Genomic DNA, 27752 nt, shown 5'->3' with positions numbered 1-27752 from the left:
CGCCTTAGAATTCAGCCTCTTCGAGGGGGCAACCTCCTTTACATTACATAAATGAACAATTCTTGGATAATACAAATGAAAAGACCTCCTTTCTATATATAGGAGTCTAAGGGGTCATAACATAATCAAAGCCGACATAACAATAATAATGTAAGGGCACAATAATAAAAATAGTGGGCTTCTATGGGGCACAATAGTAACAATATGGGCACTACATGGGTACATCAATATAATAAGTGGGTTGTACTAATAACAATAAGGGGTTACACTAGTAGTATAGGGGCCTAACACATGTTTATGCTATAAATGTTATGATCTGGGTATGACTGATGTGTAGAATAGTTGCAAAGTGTTTAAGTTAATATTTGCAGATCTGTACGTGGGTTCACTTTGGTAAAAGCGTGTATACACGTTGGTTCGGTTAATCAGAGTAGCGTATGCATTATGAAACATAATATCTGAATTTGCAGATGGTTCTAGTGGTTGTTGCAGGGTTCTGGGTTCTTCTCTGTGTTTTGGTAACTGTGTTCTGGTGACAGGGCTTCAGTGATTCAATGTTGGGTGATTCAGAATTGAATGATTGGTTGATGCAATGATTGTGTTGCAATGGTGAGCTTCAATGTTGTTGATGGGTCCAATATGAAAATTGGATGAAACGTGGCCTTCATATATTGGTGTTGTGTTCTAAGAGTATCCAGTCTGAAAATTTATGAAGCATGGTCCCTGGAGGAAGAGTGAAGGTTGGAGCCTTCAGTAGTCCGGCACCTACGTACTGGTAAACATATCGGCCAATACAAGAGCCAGGGGGTTGGAGCTCCCTTCCAGTAGCAGCTGGAAAACGAGAGAGGGTTGTAGCCTTCTGTAGGTCGGCGCCTACGTACTAGTAAATATATCGGCTAGTACAAGAGCTATGGGGTTGTAGCTCCCTTCCAGTGGTAGTTGGAGAATGAGAGAAGGTTGTAGCCTTCTACAGGTGGGTGCCTATATACTGGTATGAGTTTGCACCTGTACAAGATTGTAAACAGGTCTTTCTTATACTAAAGGAAGATGACAGCAAGTGGTTTTTGTCCCGCATTGGGTTTGCACCTTATATCATGGTGTTCATGTGTGTTTCTTATGTGTGATGATTTGTTCTGTTTTACTGCACCTGTTTACTATTTATATGGTTAATGAAGTTCTGATGCACTGATTAAAGATCAACATATGATGAATTAACTGAATCACAAGTTTACTGGATATACGCTAGTTGCATTAAACACAGTTGCGTGTACACGCGAGTTCCCTTAACTGAAGTAGCATATATGAATCAAAGTATGAAATGAAAAAGTTATTGATTTGCTAATACTGATTCACCCCCCTCTCAGTATTATCTCCAACAATTGGTATCAGAGCAGGTCCTTTGGTAGAAGCTTGATCGCTTGAAGGAGATTCGTAGAACAATGGGAAAGAAAGCGCATCAGAAGAAGAAATAGCTCAAAGGAACGATGATAGAAGATCGTTAAATGGAAGCAAGGATTCAAATTCCAAAGCAAATGAAGCATCAGATAAAATCATAGATCAACAAGATCTATTTAACAAAAGGGAGTGTGCCCTCCAAGCAGAAGTTGCCAGATTAAAAGCTCAACTAGAGTGTGCCTTCAAAGTACGTCAAATGTTGCAAGATGAAGTGATATCATTAAAAAATAAGCAGAATGAAGCAGATAAAGAACAAGAAAATGAGATTCTCAAATTAAGGCAACAAATGGAAGAAGGAAGAAAGGCTGCAGAAATCTTGAAGAAGCAACATCTTGAAAAGGAAGAGAAATATCAGGTTGAGGTAAATATCTTAAAAGGTAAATTAGAAGAAAAGGATAAATTGTTACGATTTCAAGACAGTACTAAGATTTTGGATGATATTAGTTAGTCAAAGATCGCCTGCTATCAAAACTGGTCTTGGTTTTTATAAATTTGTTGAAGGTGAATCTAGCTCACAGGGTGAGGCAAGGAACTCTAATGCAAAACATGAAATGCTCAACAAGGAGATAAGAGGTCAACCACATCAACAACCAAGGAAAGAAATACGTCAAAGAAAATCTTTTACTCCAAACTATGGAAGTGATAATCGGTTATTTTCTTAGATGAATAATGTTGAGTGTTATGTATGTCATAATCTTGGACATGTTGCAGCGAGATGCAGAAGTAGAATGGTGCAAGACCGTCACATAGAAAGATCATCACGTTTCAGGTACTTCAAGGGATATTGTTTTTCTTGCAATATGTTTGGTCACAAAGCCATTGACTGCTATAGAAGGAATATGAATCATATGAGATGTTATGCATGTAACAAGCTTGGACATATAGCAAAGGAATGCAAGAGAAGATTTTGGGCACCATACCAAAAGGAGAAAACATCATCACAGTCGAAGATATGGAAGAAGAAGGAAGTACAGTCAGAAAGATGTGGCATAGTAGAGTATACAGACATGAAAGACTCAAAGGGAGCTGAAAGTGTGAAACTTCAATGTTCTAAATCTCATACGCAAGTTTCATGAAGACAAGTCGCGTATATACGCGAGTTCAAAGCTGCATAGTCGCGTATATGTTAGTTTGAGGAAAAGCAATGGGACAAACTCAGGAAAAGGGGTCTGATATGGTTCAGTCAATTATTTGCTCTGTTTGATGATGGTTACAATCTGCTGATGATGTGTGGAAATGTGTTGGTACTCATAAGATGTTATTTAGAAGTGCTTTTGATCCTCACAAGTTAACTTACTATATATCTGATTGATGATGATGCCTTGATACTTCTTGCTGCCATATGCATGATCAGATTTGATAGTGAACAGATGGAACAGGTTCAGGGGGAGCATATGCTTCGAATAATGCATTGTTGGCATTATGGTTAGAAGTCTTTGGTGATGATGCTTATGTAGCTAAATGATACATATTGCTACTTATTGTTGGTTGGTCAAGAGAATGGTATGGCAGGTTACAGGTTTGGATGTTGTTGACAGATGCTTATGGTGCAGATCATATATGGTGTATGGTAGTTGATAACTATCATGGTCTTGTTTAGGTCTTTGGTCTAAATGTCATGTATATCTTTTAAAGACCCATGAGTCATATGATGTAATTTGTACCCCCACTATGCATGGGAAGGATGATGTAATAATTTCTATTTCAATCATGTATAACATTTGGTGTATCCCACTTGGTTGGAAAATTGATGTATGTATGAGTCATTGGTGATAGGAAGGTCATACTCACTTAGTTGAGTTGTAGAGTCATGTTATTCTTTTGAAAAATATTTTTGCAGACTCTACATGTGCTCAGGGGAGCATGGACGGATTGGTACATCTTAGCATGTACAAAGGGGGGAGCTCAATCAGAGATTTCAGCATGTACTCAAGGGGAGTATGGATAGCATAATGATATCAAAGGGAGAGAATATCTTGGTCCGCCGTTTGCCCTTGATGTCAAAGGGGGAGAGTGATTTGGTGTGGTTGTTGCCATCAAGTCCAAAGGGGGACATTGTTGGCATTATGATACAGGTGTTATCCTTAATGGCAACTCACTCAGTTGACAAATCATAGTGCAGCAGGTCAATAGCAAAGATTTAATGACCAAAGAGAGGTATACGCAGGTTCACCTTGACAAAGGAGCGTATACATGTGGGTTAATAGACCAAAAGGTGCTATAACATACACATGCAGTTTCACAGAAGGAAAAGCACGTACATGTTGGAAAACTAAGTTTTGGTTCATGGTATTTGGTCCATGGTATTTTGATCCATGGTATTGATCCAAGGTATCTGGTTTGAAGTATTGACCCCAGGTATTTGGTCCAAGGTATTGGTCCTAAGTGGTTTTGGACCATGGTATTGAGAAATGCCTAACACTATAAAACGAGTAGAAGATCATTAGGCCATGAGTGTGCAAGGATTGAATATCTGATGTGAGAGATCCAGTGTGCAGGTTATGGGTTTATGATGCTTGGTTTGATCTGAACCAAGGATGCACCTATGTGGATGATGATTGATTGGGATCCTAAGGCTTGGAATGTATTATCATTATGTGGTTTGATCATGGATAGACTAGATCTGAATTATTGACGCATGTTTATTCTATAAATGTTATGATCTGGATATGACTGATGTGTGGAATAGCTGGAAAGTCTTTAAGTTAATATTTGCAGATCTGTATGGGGGTTCGCTTTGGTAAAAGCGCGTATACACGCTAGTTCGGTTAATCAGAGTAGCGTATGCATTATGAAATATAATATCTGAATTTGCAGATGGTTCTGGTGGTTGTTGCAGAGTTCTGGGTTCTGTTCTGTGTTCTGGTGACAGGTCTTTAGTGATTCAGTGTTGGTTGATTCAGAATTGAATGATTGGTTGATGCAATGATTGTGTTGCAATGGTGAGCTTCAATGTTGTTGATGGGTCCAGTATGAAAATTTGATGAAACGTGGCCTTCATATATTGGTGTTGTGTTCCAGGAGTATCTAGTCTGAAAATCTATGAAACGTGGTCCCTGAAGGAAGAGTGAAGGTTGGAGCCTTCAACAGGTCGGCGCCTACGTACTGGTAAACATATCGGCCAGTACAAGAGCCGGGGGGTTGGAGCTTCCTTCCAGTAGCAACTAGAAAATGAGAGAGGGTTGTAGCCTTCAGTAGGTCGGTGCTTATATACTACTAAATATATCGGCTAGTACAAGAGCTAGGGGGTTGTAGCTCCCTTCCAGTGGTAGCTGGAGAATGAGAGAAGGTTGTAGCCTTCTGCAGGTGGGTGCCTGCGTACTGGTATGAGTCTGCGCCAGTACAAGATTGTAAACAGGTTTTTCTTATATTAAAGGAAGATGGCAGCAGGTGGTTTTTGTCCCGCATTGGGTTTCCACCTTATATCATGGTGTTCATGTGTGTTTCTTATGTGTGATGATCTATTCTATTTTACTGCACCTGTTTACTGTTTATATGGTTAATGAAGTTCTGATGCACTGATTAAAGATCAACATATGATGAATTAACTGAATCACAAGTTTACTGGATATACGCTAGTTGCATTAAACACAGTTGCATGTACACGCAAGTTCCCTTAACTGAAGTAGCGTATATGAATCAGAGTATGAAATGAAAAAGTTATTGATTTGCTAATACTGATTCACCCACCCTCTTAGTATTATTTCCAACATTATAGAGCCGTTGTCCATAGACTTTATGAAGAAGTGAAAGTCAAAATTAGAACCTCAGCAGGTATTTCAGAAAGATTTAGAAGTGACATTGGAGTCAAGCAAGGTTGCCCTCTATCCCCCACTCTTTTTGGTCTATACATTGATAAATTGGAAGAGTGGCTAAATCTGCAAGGTGGAGATGATGTTCGGTTGGGGGAGTTTGTGATAAAGCTTCTTTTATATGCTAATGATATTGTATTGATTTCTAAATCGGCCCATGGATTGCAAATGCACTAATATGCCCTTGAGCATTTTTGTAAAGTAGTGGGGATGCAAGTCAATACTAGCAAGACCAAAATAATGTTTTTTTCTAATAAAAGGAAGCAGAGCCAGCATACTTTCTTCTTTGAAGACAATATTCTTGAAGAAGTAAAGGAGTACAAGTACCTTAGGATTGATTCAACAACAAACTCAATTGGGAGAACTGCAGAAAGAAGAGAATTTTAGGAGGGTGGAAAGCATTATATGCTCTTCAAAACAGATGTAGAGAGGCAAAGTTATGGGATTGGAAAATGATTAAAGTGCTTTTTGGACTCCTAGTTTGTCCAGTGATGCTATATGAGTGTGAATTGTGAGCTAGCAGCACTCCCGTTTCAAAATGGAAACAAATTGAGAAAATCAAAAAACGCTTGATCATGAGCAAGTTCAAAATAAAAAGTTTGGTACCTTATGAGATAATGTTGAGTGAAACAGGAGGAACTTCCATTGAAGCAATTGCTATGGTACGTCTCATAAGCTACCTAAAAAGAATTAAACAAATGAGAGTAGGTAGATGGCCTAATGTTATCTTCAATGAAGGCATCAGTGAAAGAAAGAAAACATGGATGAAACAAAACTACACATGGATGCAAAAATGGAATATCTACCTCAATGCCTGTCCCACAAATAGCAAGGAGCTAAAGGATTTTTTTATGGAGAAGTTTCGTAAAAAGGTATGGGGAAAAGAGTTGGGTAGAAAGAAGAAATATTACATTGAGGAATTCAACCCTGTGTGATTTACAACAAAAAGAGTTCATTGGAGCTAACATTTCATGGAGGGCAAAGGTTCTTATTGCTCAATTAAGGACCAACTCACATCAACTTCGGTGTGAAACAAGACAGTGGAAAAGGCCTAAAGAAGCTTGGGAAGAAAAGGTGTGTACATTTTGCACGTCTGGTGCTGTGGAATCGGGAAAAACATTTCATTTTGGAATGTGATGCATTCAAAGACATCAGAGAAAGTTATGAGAACATGTTAGCATCAGTTTCTTGGCACTGTCTTTTTAGCGAGGGGATTGTTGGAAGGTTGGATCAGCTCATCATCAATTTGAATCGAAAAGCACTGAATTGCAAAGAGCGAAAAACAGGGAACTAATGGTCTCATAGGCTATTTTTAGTCTCATGGACCTTAAAATATCATTTCATTCGTTTCGTTTATTACAAGAAAAGTTCAATGGAAATCTACCTTGAATTTGATAAACATTTCCGGATTCCGGCTGCTGTTAACAATGAAATAAATAATGGACAACGTTGAATTTTTGCATCTATTGGCTTCCGAATGTTTTGCTTTTTTAATGCGAACACTTGAATATCAATTGCCAAGCTTTTATCAATACTTGTCTGCTTGGAAAATTCTAATGTTTTACCTCAGGTTTAAAGACACTCCCTGTAGTGTTCTGGGAGATACCCTCAATAAGAAGGGAATGTACACCAGGCGGGAGAGTTTCTGAACTGTCTGGGGGTTCCCTGATCCTGCCAGCAATGCATGCCTTAACAACTGTCATCTGCAAGCCAAGTATGATTTGTTATCTGGCAGAGTCGACATTCAAATACAATTAACAAGAAGAACACTGAACCATATAACAAATGAGAGATGCCCTATTTTTATTATAGCCCAACACATCAGTAAGAAGAAATCACTCCCATTGACATTAACCAACAAAGAAGGTCAACCTGATTCAAGGTCAGTGTCCCTGTTTTGTCAGAACAAATTGTTGTAGCAGAACCCATTGTCTCACAGGATGACAGCCTTCGTACCTGCAATGCCATAACTTTTTATGACGTTGAAAGCCGAATCACTCATTCATTCATAGTAATATATTAGACGTCTGAATGAAGTACTAACCAAAGCCTTGTCCGCCATCATCTTCCTCATTGAATAAGCTAAACTATCAATAAAACGAAAACAAAACATGTTAAGAAAAAAGAAACATCACTTCACAAAGAAATCAGATACTCTCACTAAATAAATCTGAATAAGCTAATTTGAAAAGTTCTGCAATTAATCATACTTCAAGGTGACCGCCAAAGGAAGCCCTTCTGGAACTGAAACAACGACAATGGTGACCTACAGATAAATGGTTTAAATGATATTACTCCTATTTACATTTTTATATAATTCTTGAACGACTCTTATTAACATTTATGTAGACAAAGAAAGCCATTCAAGCATATAACTGACAAGATAATGAAAGCAGGGCATGCTGGCCTACCGCAATTGTAAATATTTTAACAATTCCGTTAATTGCACCTCCAACCTTGGTCTTGCCTGCTTGAAATGTGGGATTCCCATTGGAATCTTCTGTATGTCCAGTAAAGAATCTGTTAAAACAACATAGAAAATACATTTAATACAAAGGATGTATGGCAGTGCAAAACACATAATTTGGAGCAAAACAATCAAAGGTAGTATCATTTTGATTTACCTGATCAAGAGGATAACAAAGACTACAACTGCCACTGTAAATCCAACCTTACCAATAAAAGTTGCGACACCACTGAGACGGACCTATTTCAAACAAGAGATTCTCTGTGAGTGTGATAGATGTGAAGCTACCACTCATGCGAAAGGATAGAACACAAATTAAACTAGTCAGGGAAAATGGACCTGTAGGGGAGTTTCTTCTGCACTAGCCTCTGATATGCTAGCCATCACTAAACCCCACTCAGTATTTAATCCCACACCAGTCACCTGAAATAAGGCAACATAAGTCTAAACCAACCCCGTTATTATCAAACAGAATGGAAAACCCAATGATAGAGAAATCTAATCTCCAGTTGAATAATCAGGCATAACAACTCACCAGCATAGTGCCATATCCATCTGCCACCTTACAGCCAGAGATCATAAAGGGATTTTTCTTATCCTTAGAAACCTAGAAGAAAAAACTAGGAGGTCATAACCTGATGCAAATGTTATGAACTTTAGCATCACAAGCTTCAGAGAAAATCATTGCTAAGAGACCAGCAAGGAAAGTACATACAAGTTCACTCTCCCCACTCATACTGGATTCATCGATTGACAGGGAATGTCCAGTAATCAGAATGCCATCTGCAGGGACCTGACAAGGAGAGATGCATATTTCAGATAATAGTTATTCACTTTCTAAATGGGACAGCACATTGATGGCATTGGTACATAAGTAATTTCAATGTACCTGATCACCAATATTGAGGAATACAACATCACCAGCAACAAGATCAAAAATGGAAACTTTAGATCTTTTTCGTCCCCTGACTACCTAAAAATGCAATGAAAAACAGTGGCTGATTATATTGCCGAAAAGTAAATCTCAAGCATTCCATATATGTATATATACAAGTATATATAAGAAATTTCAACGACTAAGGCAGCTGCTGACAGGGTATGCACCTGAACTTGAATGTTTGTCTTCTCCTCATTCAGATTTCGGAACTGATGAGATTGTCTGTAATCACTGATTGCTGCAAATAAGGAGGCATAATCACCCACGTGCATAAACATATTATAAATGGAACAACAAGCATTACACAAGTTGAAGATAATCCAGTTCTTGAAAATGGGTAAATATAAAGTATAAAACGTACTGCTTATTCCTTAGATAAATCCACCCCAAAATTTTCTGTACCTTTACCTCACATATTAATGAGTGATTACCCCATTAACAGATAGTACATGGCACTACTAAACAATGGAATCGATGAGCAAGAATGTAATTCACTCTCTGACTAGCACTGCAGTAACGTGTACCATAATAGAGGTTAATTTTATGTCAAAGTTTTTTATGTCTAAATGATGATTATTTTCCATACATAATAAAATTTCATCATTTTTATTATATATTTCTTGTATTTACAGAAAAATATATGCAAATGGAAAAACAGAAAAGGGTGTATACAATAAATATCATAACCACTTCCATAGAGCAACTAAAACAGAAATAAAGTCAGGATAACCTAAGGGCTCTAAGGATTTAGCATCCTTGATCAACACGCCATTGGAAGTTGATGATGTATCTCATCATGCCACATAGTAAAACAAGACGACAGTGAACTAACCTCATGCTCGAAAACAGATTTACATATGAATTTCCAGAAAGTGAACAAAGCTGAAACCCTCAAACAATGCCATATACCTGTAAAAATTGAGTGGACTGGTGACCCACAATCACCCAGCAAGGCAGCCTGGCAATAAACCCTAGAACACTTGAATAATAATCCTATATATACTGTTACCCACCAAAAGTGGGTGACCCCTTAGAAGAATTTTTCTCCTAGATATCTCTTCAACCAGCAGCCAGCAGCCCTTGACAGCCGCCAGTGTAGCTGATACATTGTTTCATGGGAGGAGTTCCAGTATGATGAAATCACTTATAATGGATATGCCAATGACTATATATGGAGTGATTTCACAAGGCCCATTCAATGAGAGGATCAATTAGGGTTTGATGAAGGAGAAGGCTCTCCAAGAAAGACATGTTGAAGAAAGTATAACTAGGTTCAGTATTTACAAATGTAATTTTGATCTTTGTACTTGTCAAGAAGAAGAAATATTATTTTTGTAATTTATAAGAATGAGTTTATTGCTCATTGCATAGGTCTAGGAAAGTCAAAGAGTCAAAGTCATGTATAAGGAGCTCTTCTTGAGCCTATGTAAAATGTATACAAGTCTAGAACAGCCCTCCAAGACAAGCACTAGAAGAAGTCTGCCTGCAAGACGATGAAGAGAATAGTTAAGTCGGCCTCAAAATGAATGTTAATGACAAGTCGGCTCAAAAAGAAAGACACTATCGGTTCACCCTAAAATGTCAGCTAATTATGGAGACGTGGCAACTATATATACCCCGCTGAGGTCACCACAGGAAACAAGAAATCTAGGACAAGTCTGTAATCTCGGATGGCTACAGGATCTCGGTGATAAGGTACAGGATCTCATTGATGAAGTACTATGTCTCGGTGCAAGTAATAAAGTGTGTTTCAGCCTCCTTATAATCACAGTATCAATACTGAAACGCAGTCATACAAGAATGTAGTCACTGTCTCAGAGAATTTTGGATATACCTCTGCAACTTCGGATAAGTGCAGGAAGCTCGGACAAAAGTACAGTGGACAGTATTCGAATGGATAAGGTGTTACAGGTATCTCAGAGAAGGAGTAGTATAATGTTTCGATTGGGAGAAGGGTCATGTCTCGGCATACTTATGAAGAGAAGAGTCAAGGAGAGACATTCTTTGTCTCGGCCTACTCTCTTAATACAATCACAGTCTCAGCATGATCATAAGGAGAAAGATTACAGTGATCTCACAACAGTAAACTCTGTCTCATGAACACAGTCATGACCTCGGCATAATTGCAGTCATGATCCTAATGAAGACAAAGTCAAGACAGTGATGAAGAAGGTGCAGTCATCGTGCAGCAGTGGTCTAGCTGAAGAAGTAGTCATGGTACAGTGATGATGATGATGATCTCATCAGTGACAAAGAAGAGGATTGGTGTCTTGGTCTTGGAGTGGCATAGTAGGTCAAGGGTCATGGTCTTGGTATTCGTCAATTGGAATCTCTATAAGATGAATTTTGTGCGGGTTTTCCTCTCCAAGAGGGGCAGGTTTTTTCCCTGGCAGAAAGCCAACATCATGTGTTCTTGTCTCTTTGTGCCCTGGCAGAAACCCAACATTGTGTGTTCTTGTCTCTTTGTTTTTGGTAGCTATTTGATCAACTAAGAAGACACACTCTAATAATAAGTGAAGACCATGCTAAGAAGAAAAGTTTAAAACACCTCACAAATAGTTATCAAGCTAAGAAGAATCACATTAAACTCCAAGTGCCCTAGATTCTTCAACAAGACATAGGATGGAGATCAAGATCAAGGGCTTGAAATTTGTAATGAAGATAGGTATGCCTAGACTCAAGACTCCAAAGGAGAGATAGGACCTCTCAAGAAGGTTTGTAGGATGATTTGATACCTTTAATAGGCCTTTCGCTTCACTTGAGAGACCTAGAAAGAGCCTATGCTAGACCTAGGGTTTAGGAATAATCATGGGAGGAGTTCCTCCAAGTTGCTCACTAGGTCAAGGTAGGAGAGGTGAAAGGGTCTTGTAATAATTATTCTACCAAATACTCGGTTCATATGACCCTCAAGAAGGCCACCTTAACCAAGGAAAAAAAACTTGGTTTCCCTTCTAGGGCACACCTAGGGCACAAGTTTTTTTTGGAAAATTAACAGTGAAAATTCTACCAAAGTTTGAGATCCTCTAGGGGAAACACCGACGCAAGTTTCTATCCAAGCAGATTTCAAAAATTTCTCCTCTAAATAATTTCATAGGGTACCCTAGGTAGATGTCCAAGGAAAGAGGGGCCGAAGAGAAAAGAAGAAATTTGTGTATAGAGGTTAAAGATGACCATCAAGGGATGTGATTAGCACCTAGAACATTTGGTGTATGGAGTCATAGATGTTTTAAACTAACTAATTTGGTCCTTAAGGAGGCCAAAAGTAGAAGCCCTAACTACTACTTTCAACAATTACCTTCTTTAAGCAAGGTCAATGGAGTTTCATAGACAAATTACAATAATTTTCAGTAGGAACATTCATTTCATATTATCAATGAGTAACACATGCAAAATTTCCAAAGATCACAATTTTGAACCATATTTAATAGATTAGGGCACAAATCTTCAGCATGAGAATAAATTACATGCATTAATCATTACATAGAGATATTCAGCAATAAGAAGCACTTACTTGACAATATGAAGTATATCCATCCATCAAACCATGAAAAAGAAGCTCCAAAATGATGCCAAACCAACTCCAAATGTGAAAGTGCATCTACGCATATCCAAAAAAATCCCAAATTGCAGCTCCGAATTCTTTTAAAGAGTGTGAAATCCAAAGTGATGATGATCTCTCACAATGGGAGAGGACTTTATTTATATGAGACCTTTGGGAGGTTGAATTCCTAATCTAAGCCCGTAACATTATTTTAATGTGTAAAAACATGTCCTTAGTGACAAGCCCCACCAAGTAGCTACAAAAATTATGAATAAACCATCCAATAGTAGGCCGAAAAGATGATGTCATGGTGAAATGAGGTCGTTGGAAGGCCACGTGGAGTCCACTAAGTGCCATGATGAGAGAGAGGGCTCCATAAATGATGCACAAGGGGATGGCCCATTGGTGTCCATGTAAGTCATCATGTGGTGCTCCAAAGTGGCTCTAGGGAAAAGATACCGGTCTTATGGGTATCCTAGTGAAACATAAGCCTGTAGACTGCTCCAAATGAGGGCGCTAACGATGGTGCTTTCCCTCCCATGTCTCAAGGGTGAAACGAACCTCCTTTGGGCCTTGGATCAACTGCCAAACCATATGTACATTGTTAAGCCGGCTGGGGGCAATTCTAGTCCAAGTGCATCATCTCACGAATAATGTAGGGCAATGAACAAGATTCTGAAGGAGCTGAAGGTGCCCATGATATGAGATAATGCTCTATCACATGACAGAGTCCCATGTGTTGAATTTCCATGGCATATGATATTTTGGTTTAGTGTCTTAAAATATATGACATAACCAACTCAAATGCCTCAACTTATCCTACTTTGCACAACGAAAAATAACACATCAGTGAATCATGACATTTTAAAACTTTTTCAACCCATCTTTGTTATATTATCAACATATAATACAACTAGGGCCTTTGTACCAGGGATAATGGACCTCATACAAACAAGAACAAGATACATTGATTGTCTAGCTGATGTAGAGCTCAATCACAGCTGCCATGATCGTATCTTGAACACATCTGCCCGGTCCTTCAGCTCCCCATCTGCAACATCTACCTCTATCAATGAACCAAGTCCATCTGCCCACTGAACACAGCTCCACCTGCTCTCACACTGATTGTAAGTCCATCTACACATCAACACATCGAGACTCTGTTTGAGTTGTTCACAACTTCGTTTGTGAACAACTCCTTCTGCCCACTGTTGCTCCTCAGCTACATAGGGTCTTCTTCCCACTATATCCTTCCACTGCTACTTATATGAAGGCTAACATAGGGCAGGAGGGTTGCCACCTATCACTGCTGCAAGTCTCTTCTCCAACAATGAACATGGGTTGATGTGATCTGCTCCCTTGACCTCCTTTCTTTGTCCTTCAAGAACTAGTCCTCAGCTCATCAATTCTGCCACTACTAGCATTCCAGTAGTCCTTCAATCACTTGGGGCTCCAATCTATGAAAATTCCAAACCGGAATCCTATTGCAGCAACTGGAAATTATTCTCCTAATTGTTAATTTAATTTAACAATTTATTTACTGGTTGCTACAACAAATACTGAATAAATCACACTGCAACCTACACAAATAAAACTGTGTAAGAATAAACGTTGGAAGAAATGCTAGCACACACACATAAAATTAACACAATTATTTTTTGACAAAAGTCCCCAGAAAAACCCAACTTGCGAAAATCGGTGCAACAGCTGAGGGTTTTATTATTAAGCAGTAGCGAAATAATCTGAGTACAATCTGGATGCCAAATACTGGCAATCCTACAAAGAAAATACTGGTAAAAATCTGGAGAGGAATTTTCCTCACCTCACAGGCAACCTCCCGGCACAACTTGCCTTCAGAAATTCGACCCTCTGAGCCTCTACGCTGCTTTGTGTAGCTGGCTCGACGTCTAGCCTCGAACTGGATCTGATGAAGTCGTTCTACCTTCTACTAACTAGAAAGATGCTTCTCTAGAACTCCTTCCCAACCTCTGGAACTGAAAACGTCTCTCCCTCTCAACAAATCAATCTTGCCTCTAGAGGCTACTGCGATGCCCCAATGTCAGCCCATTTGTGGCTCTTTTGCCTCTCTGCAAATGTATTCATCATATCTGGAATCCTTCCTCCGGATTCACTATCTACCCCTCTCACTGCTTCAATCTCTAGCTCTCTCTCCAACAACTGACTGTTGCTACTCTAAAAATTGATCTACTCAAAATTTGAACCTCTCAAGTGTATTCTCCATCACCACATCGAACTCCTCTTATAATCCTCTATTGGAGCACCAACAACCAAGATTAAAACTTAATCAATGGCTAGGATCATCTCTAGATCGATCCGTGTGAGTTTCTAGATGATTCTCGCCTTGACTTAATTAATATTGATTAATTAACCATATTCCCTAAGTTTAGACTTAGGAAATATTTAAAAACTGGTTAATAATCTAATTAAGCCATTTCTCGGAAAAATTTCCAGAAACGATTTCTGGGTTTTGGAGATCTCATGTATTCTAGCCTCTCCAAATAATTTCAAGGCTAGAATACATACGATGCTACAAAAACTAACACAATCTTCACCCATCTTACAAGTGTCAAGGTCCTTCTTGACAAGTTGATCTAGGGATACTTTTGGTCACCTACTTGCTACTCTCTAACAACCTTAAGGCACCCAATACATCTGTCCACCTGGAACCTTCAAATTTGCGCACTTACAATCCCATCTAGACTGATCTAGGACTCTGAGTAAACTGCCCTTTGTTCTGCAACAGAGGAGCTATTGCACAGATCTGTGCCACATGTACAACCACTTACAGTTCTTAGTCCTCCAAGGATTTTTGTACTTTGACTGCAACACAACTCTGTCCAAATCCTATGGATAGTCCATCAACTAACTAATCTCATCTTCATGCCAGTCCATTCACCAAGTGTCACCTTTCTTCTACTCAATCATTTGCTCAAGATCTGGCCTCCTTCAGGATCTACTGTCCCCACAAGCTCCTTTACAAATCACTTCGGGATTTGCAATCTTGGTTGTGACGACAACCCTCCAACTAAGGTTCTCAGCCCTTCTTTTCTACACAGGTATGGAGCAGACTTAAGGGCACTCTCTACAGGCTGATCATGCTTAGGAATTACCCTAATCTAGGACGTACAAGTGTTGTTGTTCATAACCCTTATGAAAAAACCTCCCTTGAATCTGCCTTCAATACACAGTCCTATGTTGAATTTTCTAAATTTGTCCTTTAGAAAATTAATATGTATTCTACTAGTTTATTTCTTCTACTTGTTTAAATTCGAACAAGTTATTTAATACATTTAAATACCGAAATAAACACAATACAATCACAACATCTACAGCTCATCAACTGAAAGAAAGCAAGCTCAGAAGTGACATCAATATTTTTGGACAAATGTCCCCAGAAAAAACCCAATGCGGGAAAACTAGTGCAGCTATTCAGAGGGTTATATTATTATGCAGTCTATCTAAGTACAACTAGGTGCCTAACCGGCTCACCCGACAGAGAAAAATACACGGCAGCAATACCTCTATATCCGGAAACAGGTATTTAGAAAACCTGTCCCACGAAACCTTCTTTGGCACAACTGAAGCTCAGCACTGGCCTTTCTGGCCTCTGTGTCAACCTCCTGCTGACCTGCATCAACCCCAGGACCCTCTGCGTTAGCCCTCTGAGGCACTATGTAGCCTCTGGGACCCTCTGCGTCACTCCAGCAGCCTCTGCGTGGATGACGCAGTCCCTCTGGCCTCTGTGTTGTCTCTATTGGGCTCTGCGTAGCCTGGACTGGTTGTTGCTCTCGCTCTCTCTACTTTTGCGCTGGTCTCTTAGTATTGTCTCTGCCTCTCTCCCTCATACTCACTGCCCCTTGTTGTTGATCACTGATTCAACTTTCCTTAGAAACCCCGCTCTAGCAAAATGAATGACTGATCACTCTGGTGTATCTTCCAACTGACCCTCAAGCCTCTTCTTATACTTTTCTCGTTGGTCCTTCAACGACGAGGTTAAATCTCTAATCAACGGCTAAGATTAGATTTGTCTTGATCCATGACTTTTGGAACCTTCTAACCCAGTTTTATATTAATACCCATTAATATTTTATTTTTCCTAAGTTTAGACTTAGGAACTCCATTAAAAATATTAATTATTTTAATATCTCCCAAATTGGATACAATCTGTCGAAACCATTTCTGGCTCTTGGAGATCTCAATTGCTTTAGCCTCTCCACGAATTTTCATGGCTAGAGCACATCCGATGCTACCCCAAATCAACATCCTATGTACTAGATCTCAACCTCCCTTTTTCTCTGAGGTAGGCCACATATGAATGTGTTAGTTCTATGGCATCAAGGACTGCCCACACACACAGACATAGCTTGACTTTTCTAGGGCATAGTATTACAATGAATCTTCCCTCATATAGGGCTAATAAATCTTTGTCCTAGATACTTAGGAACAAATCTCCATCTGGCAACTCTCTTCCATGGTCATTTGAACCCTTGTAGCCATTCTTTCTACCGCAACACATGCACAGTCTGATCTTTATCTCATTGTTCCTCCAACAGTAGGCTTGTCCTGCATACTAGAGTCTACGTCTACCTAATTAGCCTTGTAGCAACCCTTTTCTCAGCCTAAGAAACCCTCCTTTTCTTGCGCTAGGGTTTGAGATGGCTATGACCTTAAGATCTGCAACCATAGAGGCCTTATGACCTACCTCTCATCCAGATTAGTGGCTCCGCTTTATTCCATAGACCTACGGTCCTTTACCTCTCCTTAGACAAGGATCTTGGGTCTCCTTTTCAAAGATCTTTGGCCGCCAAACTCAGATCACCCTTCCTCCTTGAGCGAGCAATCCTACATTGCTTGCGGCTCCTTGAACAAGGATAGATCTGTTGTTGATGCCTTCTTGAGGAGACGTCACCCTCATGATGTAGATTTGGCCTCCCTAGAAGCCCTCCTAGGCTTCCTAGCTCGACCTCTATACTACAAATCTAATCTTCCCTTGAGGACGAGTGTCCTTGAGATCCTCCTTCTTGAATTTGAGCATTTTCGGCCTTCTTCTAGACTTGGGTATTACCTTCCTTGCTCCCACTCGGCCTCATTAGATCTCTGCAGCGCTGAGGTACTCAGACCTCTCTTCTTAGCTACATCTCTAGCAACCTTCACGCTCAAAGGAATTCTTCACTTGATACATAGCCTTATGCTAAGGCCTTCTTTAAATATATTTCCCAAGCCTTCTCAGGAACCCTCTAGATCTTAGGGGTTTGATCTTCTTTTAGACTTAGGAATTTAATTTTAATTTCCCTTTAATTTTTCTTTGAATTTTAAACCCCAACTAGGTCTAAAACCCCTTCACTTGGATCTTTTTCTCACAAACCCCATTTGGGCTTGTGGGATACCTCCCAAGCTACACTTTTCAACACACTCTTAGCGAAGGAGGTACTTCCACTGAATTATCCAACATCATCAATGGTTGATTTGGGGTAGCATCAAATGTGCTCTAGCCGTGAAAATTGGTGGAGAGACTAAACCACATGAGATCTCCAAGACCAAGAAATGGTTTGGACAGATTGTACCCGGTTTGGGAGATATTAAAATAATTAATATTTTTAATAGAGTTCCTAAGTCTAAACTTAGGAAAAATAAAATATCAATGGGTATTAATATAAAACTGGGTTAGAAGGTTCCAAAAGTCATGGATCGAGCCAAATCTAATCTTAGCCATTGATTAGAGATGTAATCTCGGCAGTTGAAGGACCAACAAGAAAAGTATAAGAAGAGGCTTGAGGGTCAGTTGGAGAACACACCAGAGTGATCAGTCATTCATTTACTAGAGCGGTGTTGCTAAGCAAAGTTGAATCAGTGATCAACAGCAAGGGGCAATGAGTACTGGGCAGAGAGGCAAAGACAGTGCCAAGAGACCAACACAGAAGCAGAGAGCAAGAGGCAGCAGCTAGTTCAAGCCACGCAAAGCCCAGCAGAGACAACGCAAAGGCCAGAGGGACTACATCCTCCACGCAGAGGCTGCAGGAGTGACACAGAGGGTCCAAGAGGTTGTGCCATGCCTCAGAGGGCTGATGCAAGGCAGCAAGAGGTTGACGCCGAGGCCAGAAGGGCCAACGCAGAGCTTCAAAGACGCTGGAAAGGGTTTCGTGGGACGAGTTTTCTAAATACATGTTTTTGAATAGAGAGGTATTGTTACCGTTTATTTTTTCTCTGTCAGGTGAGCCGGTTAGGTACCCAGTTGTACTCAGGGAAATACTGCATAATAATAAACCCTCAGAATAGCTGCACCGGTTTTCCCGCATTGGGTTTTTCCAGGGACATTTGTCCAAAAATAACAGTGTCACTTGTGTGTTTGTTTTCTTTCAGCTGATGATCTGTAGATGTTGTGACTGTATTGTGTTTATTTCGATATTTAAATGTTTTAAATAACTTGTTCAAAATTTACAAGTAGAAGAAATAAACCAACAAAATACAGATTAATTTTCTAACGGATAGACTTAAAAAATTCAACATGGTATCAGAGCGTGGTTGCAGATCACAGGAAAGCTGAAGGCATCAGCTGAGCAGAGCATTTGCAGTAGATTCAACTTCTCGAGTGACAAAGTTGATCTTTGCAGAATGCGACAGAGGAAAGGTTGACGCAGAAGGATTGCGTCATCAATCCAAGCCTAAGAGAGGCTAGCGTAGAGGCTAAGGAGGGCAGAAACAGGCTCACACAGAGCCACGTAGAGGCTAGGAGGGTTGACGCACTTGCCTGAGGGAGTTGTTTTTCTAGTGCCGGGATTTGCACAGAGCCAAGAGGCTCAATCCGTCATTTGCTGGGGCAAAGGAAGCTGTGGGCAGTTTGGGGGAGCGAAGCCGGTGGGGTACTCTGGTCAGAACAGTACCTAACAGGGCAAAACCAAAGTAGAGGGAGTTTTTGCCGAGGCGGATTTCCAGCCAACGAATCTGGATCAGTGTTGCAGTTGCACAGACGATTAGAGAGGGGAAACTTGACGGTTGGCAGACAGATTTCCAGGAGGGAAATGGGGACTCAGAGGGAGTCCAGAATAGAACTTCCAGACGAAAAGTAGAGACTCGGAGGAGTCAAACCGAGAACTTCCAGACGGGAAGTAGAGAGACTCAGCAGGGGTTGAACCGAGAACTTTCGATAAGGAAGTAGAGAGACTCGGAGGAGTTGACAGAGAAGAGCAGAGAGATGGTCATGAATGGGTTGAGGGTTCAGGATAGGCTGGACAAAGCGTCCAACTGTGTGGTCTAGAAAGCCAGGATCCTATCCATTCTAGACATACATCGCATCAAGGGCTTCGCCTTGAGAGTAATGGCTATCCCAGTTGACCCAATAGCTAATGAAAAGTACGAGGAGGCAATGACAAAGGAAAAATGCATCATCCTTGATGGGGTCAAGGATCATGTGGTCCAACATATTGCCGAGAAGGAGACGGCGAAGGAAATGTGGGATACCTTGAAGACGTTGTACAAGCATACTTCCGTGCAGAGGAAGATGCTACTTGAGAATCAACTACGGTCATACCAGATGCAGAAGGGAGAGCAGATAGATCTCTTCCTCAGTCGGTTGAAGGAGATCCAGGACCAACCGACTTCCATAGGGGCCACGACAGATCAGGAGTTGATGGTAAGAACTGCAATAAATGCAGTCTCTGAGGAGTGGGAGACATTTGTCCAGAGCATACTGGGCAGGACGAATCTTCTAGATTGGGAATAATTGTGGGCAGCTCTTCGTCAAGAAGAGATCAGACGGCTGACCAAGACGGGAAGTAGTAGCAAAGGGGTCAGGATCAAGAAGGAAGAGGAAGAGGATGCAGCTCTGGCATCTGCGAGAAAACAGGAGAAGAGAAAGAAGAAGGACCTCTTCAAGGTCAAGTGCTTCCACTGCGGGGAACTGGGTCACTATGCGAACCAATGTCTATCTGAGGAAGAATAACAAGGGAGAGGCTTCTGACTCTAAGGCAGCGCCAGCAAAAGCGGAGAAAGAAGTCGAGGAGGATGACGATTGTGCCATGAGTGCTCATGTACCTCTAGAGAAGAGGTGGGGAGACATCGAGCTGTAGTGAGGAAGACCACAAGCGATGAGGGGCCGGATCCATGAAGTACCCAACCTCTTGGATTATACCTTGCTACGGGAGCCCCAAAGAGGAGTAGCAGGACTAGCAGATGTCGATAGAGACGGATCCGAATAAAGCAGCAAAGAGTGCTATAGTGCAGGAGTCCCCTGGAAGCACAAGGTTAATAGGCTGCAATAGTGCGAGAGGCACGGAGAGTGTTGCACCAGTGCAGGATGGCACAGAGGAATGTGCAACAGTGTGAGATGCAGGGAGTTGTTGCAGCAACGTAGAGGTCAGTAGAGGGAGCACTTGTTAGCGACAAAGGGAGCTTCATCATTGGGAGTGTTTCTAGCCTGACAGGGATGTCAGAAGTTGGGTGGATCAGTTACTTACTTCTCAGTAACAGAGTTGTAGTGTAGTAGAAGTATGCAGTAGCACGATGCAGCATGATGAGAGGGGATGCAGTGCAAATGCATTGTTGGGAGGATGGACTAGTAGCAGCACGGATGCAGAGGGAGATGCCATGCAAATGCAGCAGTGGTAGTGGTAGGGCCATGGGCAGCAGTACAGGATGCAGAAGTGCAGAAGATGTTGGGTGGGGAGGCCTAGCATGAGCACAGGTACCGGTGCCAGATAATCAGAGTGATGCTCAGTGAGGAGTATTACTAGAGCACAATCCTCGCTAAGAGGGAGTGTTGATTTGGGGTAGTATTGAATGTTCTATAGCCATGAAAATTGGCGGAGAGGCTAAAGCAGATGAGATCTCCAAGACCAAGAAATGGTTTGGACAGATTGTACCCGGTTTAGGAGATATTAAAATAATCAGTGTTTTTAATGGAGTTCCTAAGTCTAAACTTAGGAAAAATAAAATATTAATGGGTATTAATATAAAACTGGGTTAGAAGGTTCCAAAATTCATGGATCAAGCCAAATCTACTCTTAGTCTTTGATTAGAGATGTAATCTCGGTCATTAAAGGACCAACGAGAGAATTATAAGAAGAGGCTTAAGGGTCAGTTGGAGAACACACCAGAGTGATCAGTCATTCATTTTGCTAGAGCGGGTTTGCTAAGCAAAGTTGAATCAATGATCAGCAGCGAGGGGCAATGAGTACTGGGTAGAAAGGCAGAGACAGTGCCAAGATACTAGCGCAGAAGCAGAGAGGGAGAGGCAGCAGCCAGTTCAGGCCACGCAGAGCCCAGCAGAGGCCAGAGGGACTGTGTCATTCACGCAGAGGCTGCAGGAGTGACGCAGAGGGTCAAGAGGTTGTGTAGTGCCTCAAAGGGCTGACGCAGAGAGGTTTCAGGCTGATGCAAAGGCCAGAAGGGCCAGCGCAGAGCTTCAGAGACGCTGGAGAGGGTTTCGTGGGATAGGTTTTCTGAATACCTGTTTCCGAATAGAGAGGTATTGTTGTTGTGTATTTTTTCTCTGTCGGGTGAGCCGGTTAGGCACCCAGTTGTACTCAAGGAAATACTGCATAATAATAAACCCTCAGGATAGCTGCACTATTTTCCCGCATAGGGTTTTTCCGGGGACATTTATCCAAAAATAATAGTGTCACTTGTGTGTTTGTTTTCTTTCAGCTGATGATCTGTAGATATTGTGACTGTATTGTGTTTATTTCGGTATTTAAATGTTTTAAATAACTTGTTCAGAATTTACAAGTAAAAGAAATAAACCAGCAGAATACAGATTAATTTTCTAATGGATAGACTTAGAAAATTCAACAGACACTAGCCCACCTTGCATCCATCTCTGCATCATACCCTATAGAATGGATCACTGTCACCGTGGAGTGTCTCTGCCCCATCAAACCCTAAAGACCTCACACTTCATTAGGGTTGCTCCCTCTGATGCAAGACTCCCTCTTAGTCTACACGATCTCCACTGGCCCACATGCTTCCATGTACAACTCTGATTCACTAACCATTCAAAGTTGCTCTGATACCACGTTGAATTTCCATGGCATATGAAATTCTGGGTTAGTGTCTTAAAATATCTGACATAACCAACTCAAATGCCTCAACTTATCCTACTTTGCACAACGGAAAATAACACATCAGTGAATCATGACATTTTAAAACTTTTTCAACCCATCTTTGTTATATTATCAACATATAATACAACTATCTAGGGCTCCCATACCAAGGATAATGGCCCTCATACATCCACAAGTACAAGATACAAAAAAGAACAAGATACATTGATCGTCTAGCTGATGTAGAGCTCAATCACAGCTGCCATGATCGTATCTTGAACATATCTGGCCAGTCCCTCAGCTCCTCATCTACAGTATCTGCCTTTATCAATGAACCAAGTCCATCTGCCCACTGAACATGGCTCCACCTGCTCTCATGCTGATTTTTATTCCATCTACACGTCAACACATCGAGACTTCATTTGGATTGTTCACAACTCTGTTTGTGAACAATTCCTTTTGCCCATTGTTGCACCTCAACTACATAGGGTCTTCTTCCCACTATAGCCTTCCATTGTTGTTTATATGAAGCCTAACATAGCGCAAGAGGGTTGCCACCTATCACTGTTGCAAGTCTCTTCTCCAACAATGAACATGGGCTGATGTGATATTCTCCCTTGACCTCCTTTCTTTGTCCTTCAAGAACTAGTCCTGAGCTCACCAATTCTGCCATTACTAGCATTCCATTAGTCCTTCAGTGTACTGCACTTAGGGATCCAATCTTCATCCATCTTACAACTGTCAAGGTCTTTCTTGACAAGATGATCTAGGGCTACTTTGAGTCACCTACTCGCTGCCCTCCAACAACCTTAAGGTAGCCAATACATCTTTCCACCTAGACCCTTCAGATCTTCCCACTTAAAACCCATTTGCACTCATCTAGGACTTTGAGTAAACTGCCCTCTGTTCTGCGATAGAGGAAATAATTCATAGATCTGGGCCAAATGTACAGTCACTCACAGTTCTTAGTCCTCCAATGATTTATGTACTTTGACTGCAACACAACTCTATCCAAATCCTATGGACAGTCCATCAACCAACTTATCTCCTCTTCGTGCCAGTCTAGTCACCAAATGTAACCTTTCTTCTACTCAATCATATGCTCAAGATCTGGCCTCCTTCAAGTTTTGCTACCCCCACAAGCTCCTTTGAAAGTCACTTCAGGATCTGCAATCTTGGTTGTGAAGACAACCCTCCAACTAAGGTTCTCGGCCCTTCTTTTCTACACAGGTCTAGAGCATACTTAAGGGCACTCTCTACAGGTTGATCATGCTTAGGAATTACCCTAATCTAGGGCATACAAGTGTTGTTGTTCATAACCCTTATGAACAACCCTCCCTTGAATTTTCCTTCAGTACACAGTCCTATGTACTAGATCTTTGCCTCCCTTTTTCTCTTAGGTAGGCTGCATAGGAATGGGTTAGTTCTATGGCATCAAGGACTGCCCACACACACAGAGATAGCTTGAATTTTCTAGGGCGTAGTATTACAATGAATTTGCCCTCATCTAGGGTTAATAAATCTTTGTCCTAAATACTTAGGAATAGATCTCCAATTGGCAACTCTACTCCATGGTAATCTAAACCCTTGTAGCCATTATTTTTGCCTCAACACATGTTCGGCCTGATATTTATCTCATTGTTCCTCCAACAGTAGTCTCGGCCTGCATACTAGAGTCAGTGGCTACCTAATTAGCCTTGTAGTACCCTTTTTCTCACCTTAAGAAACACTCCTTTTCCTGCGCTCGGGTCTAAGATGGCTCTAACGTTAAGATCTGCAACCCTAGAGGCCTTACATCCTGCCTCTATCCAGATTAGTGGAACGACGTTACTCCACAGACCTGCGGTCCTTTACCGCTCCTTGGACAGGGATCTCGGGTCCCGTTTTTAGAGATCTTTGGTTGCCAAACTCAGATCACCCTTCCTCCTTGAGCGAGCAATCCTACACTACTTGTGGCTCCTTGAACAAGGATAGGTCTACTACTGATGCATTCTTGAGGAGACGTCACCCTCATGATGTAGATCTGGCCTCCCTAGAAGCCCTCCTTGGATTCCTAACACGGCCTCTATACTGCAAATCTAATCTTCCCTTGAGGATGAGTGTCCTTGAGATCCTCCTCCTTGAATCTGAGCATTTTTGGCCTTCTTCCAGACTTGGGTCTAACCTTCCTTGCTCCCACTTGACCTCCTTAGACCTCTGCAGCCCTGTGGTACTCAAACCTCTCTTCTTGGTTACATCTCTACCAGCCATCATGCTCAGATGAATTCTTCACTTAATTCATAGCCTTATGCTAAGGCCTTCTTTAAATAGATTTCCCAAGCCTTCTTAGGAACCCTCTAGACCTTAGGGGTTTGATCTTCTTTTAGACTTAGGAATTTAATTTTAATTTCCCTTTAATTTTTCTTTTTGAATTTTAAACCCCAACTGGGTCTAAAACCCCTTCACTTGGATATTTTGCTCACAAACCCCTTTTTGTGACCAAAATTCTCACAAACCCCATCTGGGCTTGTGGAATACCTCCCAAGCTACACTTTTCAACACCATGGCTCTCAACACATCCCCTACAAGTTTCAATATGATACTATGGTGGGCTTGGGCCTCAATTAAATTGCCCAGACAATGATGAAACCACCTGCCAATTACGCATAAGATCCAACGTGTCTCTTCACCATTAGGTACAATAATTCATTAGTGCATCTAAGTGAACAGAGCTTGTTAATCAAGGGCACAAATGAGACTTCATAAGGGGATTCCCTTCTAAATTTGGGGCTTTGAGCATGTAATAGTGTTACCTCCCTAGGTGAGTGTCTAATAAACAACCCTATTAGGTGTTCCTATCCCCTAGAGGGAAAGACATGTCCAAGGTACATCCTTCAAGTGATAGGGGTCATGTGAATAATGATGAGGTGGATTGGGACATAGGGGTCTCAAGGCCAAATGTCATGGGTTCAAGGGTGGTGATAATGAGGGATGTCCACATATTTGGGTGTATTAGATGTAGGAGGGAGCAATCATGGTACGTGAGTTAACCCAGCCCTTTTTTTTCCACCCTTCTTCATTTGTCTTTTTCCTTTTCTTGATTATTGTTTTTTCTTGGGGTCCTTAATGATGCGGGATGAGGGGGGAGGCACTCATGGGGGCCCTTATGGAGTGAGAAACTATGCAGACAATGACTGCTGATCTACAAGGGAAATCGAACTTCTTGAGACTAGAAGTTCCCTGAGGAAAATCTTCCCTCAGTGTGTGCTCTTCTTCCACCGGACGCTAGTTTTGTTCTAGAAAACTGCTGCAAAACTATTGTGTCCAGCTAGATATCTACTCTGGGATAAATACTAGCTGCTCCCTTTGCCTCTAGAATCCCTCGATCTGGAGAGATCGACTGTTTCTGCCTCACACTCAGAAAAAATCGAATCTCCTCAAGAAATTTGGCCTCTTGGCCAAGGTGACTGCACTGCCTCTGTGGTTTCGATCTGCCGCCCACAATGAATAGTGAAAATCCCTCTTCCTTTGCTACTAATCTCTCGCGTTGATCATCTGTCCTCAGATACACGATAAAAATTCGAAAACCCGAATCGTATGGCAGCAACTAGAAATTATTCTCCTATTTGTTAATTAAATTTCACAGTTTATTTACGGTTTCCTACATCAAATACTGAATAACCCACACTGCAACCTACATAAATAAAATTGCAGAAAGAATAAACATTGGAAGAAATGCTAGTATACACACATAAAATAACACAGTTAGTTTTGGACCAATGTCTTCGGAAAAACCCAACTTGGGAAAACTGGTGCAGCAGTGAAATCTGAGTACACCTATGGAATTCCAACTCGCAATCCAAACAGTAAAAAAAAATATGAGTAAAATACTGAAGGGGATTACCCTTCTCCCACAAGCAATCTCTGGGTGGACTGTTGATTCTGGTAGCATCGGATGTTCTCTAATTCTCAGATTTTGCAGGGATACATGTATTCTACAAAACCCAAAAATCATTTTGGGAAATGCCACCCAGAGACAGTTTTATTAAAATAATTAATTATTTTTAATGGGACCCTAAGTCTAAACTTAGGAAATTAAAATAATTAATGGGTATTAATCTAAAATGTGAGTGAAACTTATAGAAAAAGGCAGAGATCAAGTCAATATGATCCTAGCCATTGATTAGAATCTAATATGGGTCGATTGATCAAAGAGAGGATTATAAGAGGAGGCTTGATGGGCACTTGGAGAATGCACCAAAGGCAGATACTCAATTACCCGAGTAAGATCAATTTTCTCACTGATCCATGTTCGGCAAGAGAAAATTGAATCAGAGGGAGAGTTGCAAGTGAGAAATAGAGAGAGGGAATCAGCTTTAGTCGGGAAGTACAAGGAAAGAAGACACAGAGCAGGGAGAGCCAACGCAAAAGTGTGACGCAGTAAGAGGTAGCGCAGGGCATGTTAACGCTGGGACTGCGTGAGCAGTCTGACGCTGGGCCATCGTGGGAAAAAGTGACACAGAGGGATTAAGAGGGCTGAAGAGCACTTCTCCTGGATTAGAGATTTGTCAGGAAAAGTCTTTACATTTTCTCACTTTTGTTCTGTTGGTTGTATATTGTACAAGAGATTTTTGCTAAAGAATAATAAAGAAACCCTCATCTGCTGCACCGGTTTTCCCACACTGGGTTTTTCCGGGGAAGATTGTCCAAAAGTAACTGTGTCATTGTGGTTATTCTTATGTGTTGTTATTGCATTCGCTTTCAAAATTTTATTTGTGAAGACTGCAGTAGAATTTATTTTGATATTCACCGTAAGAACACTTTGAATAACTTATTAATGAGTTAAACTCAGCCTCCCGGAGCATTGCATCAGCCTCTGTGCTACTCTATGTAGCTGGTTGGACGGCTTGTTCTGGAATGGGCTCAGATGAAGTCGTTCTGCCCTTTGGTGCTAAAAAAATTGCCTCTCTGGCCCTCTGGGACTCCTTCTCGGTCTTTGGAACTAAGAACAAATTTTTCTCCTCACCAAATTGATCTACTTGACTGAAGCATTGTGTAGTCCCTCAGTGTTGCATCTCTGGGATAATTCAACTCGCTTGTTGCTGCCTCCCCGGATCTAGAAAATCTTTCCTCCGGCTCAATGCACCTACCCCTCAATCACTGCTTCAATCTCACTGACTCTCTCTCCGACAATTGCTTGATGCTGCTCTGGAAATCAATCTGCTCATAAAATCGAACTGCTGAAGTGATTTCTCCAAGCCCCATCGACTTCTTCTTATAATTCTCTGTTGAGACTTCAATGGCCAAGATTAGATCTTAATCGATGGCTAGGATTAACTTGAAGTCGATCCATGTGAGTTTCTAGAACATTCACACCTTGACTTAATTAATTTTGATTAATTAGTCATATTCCCTAAGTTTAGACTTAGGAAATATTTAAACACTGACTAATAATCTAATTAAGTCATTTCTAGGCAGAATTTCTAGAAACGATTTCTGGGTT

General features: G+C 41.0%; 1 protein-coding gene across 9 annotated transcripts in view; it reads right to left on the bottom strand.

Moving 5' to 3' along the window:
• LOC149241467 (calcium-transporting ATPase 5, plasma membrane-type-like) overlaps nt 1-27752 on the bottom strand; it is a 375751-nt gene that overhangs the window by 215319 nt on the left and 132680 nt on the right. For all 9 annotated transcript variants that reach the window (XM_089373992.1, XM_089373986.1, XM_089373984.1 and 6 more), the window contains 11 exons: nt 8839-8909; nt 8624-8707; nt 8450-8527; nt 8270-8341; nt 8074-8157; nt 7892-7974; nt 7679-7787; nt 7478-7533; nt 7312-7354; nt 7140-7223; nt 6833-6970 (listed from right to left, as the gene is read on the bottom strand). In XM_089373992.1, the coding sequence (XP_089230118.1) occupies nt 6833-6970; nt 7140-7223; nt 7312-7354; nt 7478-7533; nt 7679-7787; nt 7892-7974; nt 8074-8157; nt 8270-8341; nt 8450-8527; nt 8624-8707; nt 8839-8909 (902 nt within the window). The remainder of the gene's footprint in view (nt 1-6832; nt 6971-7139; nt 7224-7311; nt 7355-7477; nt 7534-7678; nt 7788-7891; nt 7975-8073; nt 8158-8269; nt 8342-8449; nt 8528-8623; nt 8708-8838; nt 8910-27752) is intronic.

This window comes from Pinus tabuliformis, chromosome 8, assembly GCF_031772625.1.
Source record: "Pinus tabuliformis cultivar Carrire ecotype Pingquan chromosome 8, CPIR1, whole genome shotgun sequence".
Classification (NCBI taxonomy): domain Eukaryota; kingdom Viridiplantae; phylum Streptophyta; class Pinopsida; order Pinales; family Pinaceae; genus Pinus; species Pinus tabuliformis.
The sequence above is the reverse complement of the archived record's forward strand: the minus strand, read 5'-3'. Positions and strand labels throughout refer to the sequence as shown.